The 2,773-nt window shown below is 46.1% G+C and overlaps 1 protein-coding gene across 1 annotated transcript; it reads left to right on the top strand.

Moving 5' to 3' along the window:
• Nucleotides 1-1,903: 1,903 nt before the first annotated feature.
• LOC131323852 (uncharacterized) lies at nt 1,904-2,521 on the top strand. The gene has a single exon (XM_058355691.1). It carries the CDS (start codon nt 1,904-1,906, stop codon nt 2,519-2,521), a length of 618 nt encoding a protein of 205 aa, XP_058211674.1.
• Nucleotides 2,522-2,773: the final 252 nt, after the last annotated feature.

The following is a 2,773-nucleotide window of genomic DNA, read 5'->3' as shown; positions in this document are numbered from 1 at the left end:
TTGCAGATTAGGGTTCCGACGACGAATTAGGGTTCCGGTGAAGAGGCATGAGTAGCCGTAGCAATCTAGTGCTATTTTAAGTACCAATTGTTTTCATCCCCCTACAATTGGCGCCGTCTGTGGGAAACGAAAGAGTTCTCTTTGAAAAATGACCATGGTGGAAGAGAATCCAACGACACCGCTCGACCCAAAAAATCTGCTAGGTGGGGGAGGCGATAAATCCCCACCAAGGGCTCCGAGAAAGCCCGAAGTCGAACATGGGAGGAAGGCGACAAGCAAGGGTAACACCCTGACCGTCTTAGATGGCTACAAGAATAGGGAAGGCAGGACAGCCATGGAATCCACAAGAAAGAGTAAGCCCCATCATGGGAGAGAGTCAGTTTGAGTGTGCACAACAATGAAGATATCCTGGACAAGAAGAGACAGGAAATCGAGGAGTTTGCTCATTTGATCAAGAAACGAGAACACGAGATTCAAGAATTGGAACGGATCTGAGAACATCTCGAGGACTTTGGACTTTCATGAAGAAATTCCAGGGGAGACAGACATGCTATGGTGGAGTATAAGAAAGCTCCTTCACGAAGAAGGAGGAGCAAAAGTAAAAGCCGAACACTAGAGTGGTAGAGGACTTTTTCACGAAAAAGAAGAAGCAGGAGCCGAAATTCCTCTCCCGAGGAAGAAGAGACCAGAAAACATCACAGGGATATGTACGAGAGACCTGATTCCGATTGGGAAAAGAGTGCTCCCAAACAAATAAAAGAACGTGAGGAGGGGACTTGTCTGCACGAGAAACAGGACGAAAAGCCCTCAGCAATATAACATCCTCCCCTTTTGCAAGAAGGTTGCAAGAGGCCTAGTTGTCGAGCAGGGTAAAGCACAGTGCGGTCATCCTCTATGAAACAAATGCAGATCCCGTGGCGCATATACATCATTACTAACAGGCAATGTTCATGCACAGCAGAGATGATGTAGTCATGTGCAAGATGTTCCCATCGAGTTTGGGAAAGATGGCTCTATCTTGGTTCCATAAGCTAGGCCCGCGCTCCATACGAGGATGGGGGCAATTGGTCGAGGAATTCACTACTTGGTTCCTGACGAGTAAGAAAGCGCCGAAGACGTTTGAGAGCCTTTCTGTTATGAAGCAAGGAGAGGACGAGCCGATCAGGGACTATGCGAAAAAGTACTAGGAGACTTTCAACGAGATTGAAAGTTACAGTGAGGAATATGCAATAGCCACGTTCAAAACTGGGCTGCCAATTCGGGGAGAGCTACGTAAGTCCTTGAACATGAGTCCAGTAGCAACACTGACAAAGCTAATGGAACGGATAGAGCAGCATGCCAGGAACGAGGATGACATACTCCGGGAAGATAGCAAGGTGGTTGCCGAGCAAGCCAAGGGGCCTGCGAAGAAGGTAGATAAACCAGAGCCCAAAACCTACAGGGAGCGAAAAGAATATGGGCAGGCTAAGAAAGAGCCGTACAAGGAGAAACAAGCTCTTGACCCTAAGTCATTCTTTTCAATAAATACAGTTTGGAAAGAACCAATCTATAGGATTCTTTATCGAATAAAGAATCAGCCTTACTTCAATGGCCCCCAAACCTGGGAGGAGATAAAGACACAAAGCGGGCTACGAATCAGCACTGCAGCTACCTCAAAGACTGGGGCCATATGACTTAAGACTGTGAGATGTTTAAGAAACACCTTGATGATTTGGTCTCTCGTGGCTACCTCAAAGAATTTATCTAGGAAGACCCCAAGGATAAAAAGAAAGCAATGGAGTTGGATTACGAGCAAAATCCAAGGGGCGTAATCCATATGATACATGGATTAGCCAATCCTTATACGAGAAATGAGATGATATTGCTCCAGAGCCAGATTAAGCACGACCAACATGTCATGCAAATGGGAAAGAAAAGAGGTCGTGAAGAAGTATACAACGAGGGCATAGTCTTCACAGATGACGACTTGGGAGGAGTCCAGGTGCCCCATAATTATGCTTTGGTCATAACCCTACGAATTGGGGAGTATGATATTGAAAGGATCCCGGTGGATTCAGGAAGTTGCACAGAGGTGCTGTGTTACGATGCTTTTAAGAAACTAGGACTGACCCAAGCGGATTTAGTACAATCAATGACTCCTTTGGTCGGGTTCAGTGCAGGAGCAGTCTGGCCATCAGGCAAAGTAACGCTGCCTGTTCGGGCAGGAACAGTGGTACTGCGAACCAACGTCCTAGTGGTGGATGTACCATCTTCTTATAACATGATTATAGGAAGAACGTGGTTGCACAAGATGAGGGTGGTTTCCTCCACTTACCATCAGATGGTAAAATTTCCTAGGTCCAATGGAGTTGAAAAGATTAGTGAAAACCAGAAGGTTGCCCACCAATGCTTGATTTCTATAATCAAGAAGGCACCTAAAACAAAATTGGTCCAAGACGTAGAGATTCCAGACCAACCGACCATCGAGGATGTCGGAGGGGATCCCGCCGAGAAAGTGGTGGAAGGTTTGAAGAAGATTTAGATCAATGAGATTGATCTAGAAAAGCATTTCCTGATTGGGGAAAACATGAGCAAAAAAGAAGAAGAGGAATTGGTTGGATTCCTAAGAGAACTCATTGATGTGTTTGGCTAGATCCCCGAAGAGATGCCTGGGGTAGATGCAAATGTGATTTGTCACCACTTAAATGTAGATCCACAACACAAGCCCGTGATGCAAAAGAAACGAAGATTAGCTGTACAACACGTGGATGCTGTAATCGAGGAGGTTGACCGC

Source organism: Rhododendron vialii, chromosome 4a (genome assembly GCF_030253575.1).
Source record: "Rhododendron vialii isolate Sample 1 chromosome 4a, ASM3025357v1".
Taxonomy (NCBI): Eukaryota; Viridiplantae; Streptophyta; class Magnoliopsida; order Ericales; family Ericaceae; genus Rhododendron; species Rhododendron vialii.
The sequence above is the reverse complement of the archived record's forward strand: the minus strand, read 5'-3'. Positions and strand labels throughout refer to the sequence as shown.

Bases quoted from the DNA above. Each gene is read 5' to 3' on its own strand.
- LOC131323852 (XM_058355691.1), top strand. From the start codon at position 1,904: ATGGGAAAGAAAAGAGGTCGTGAAGAAGTATACAACGAGGGCATAGTC.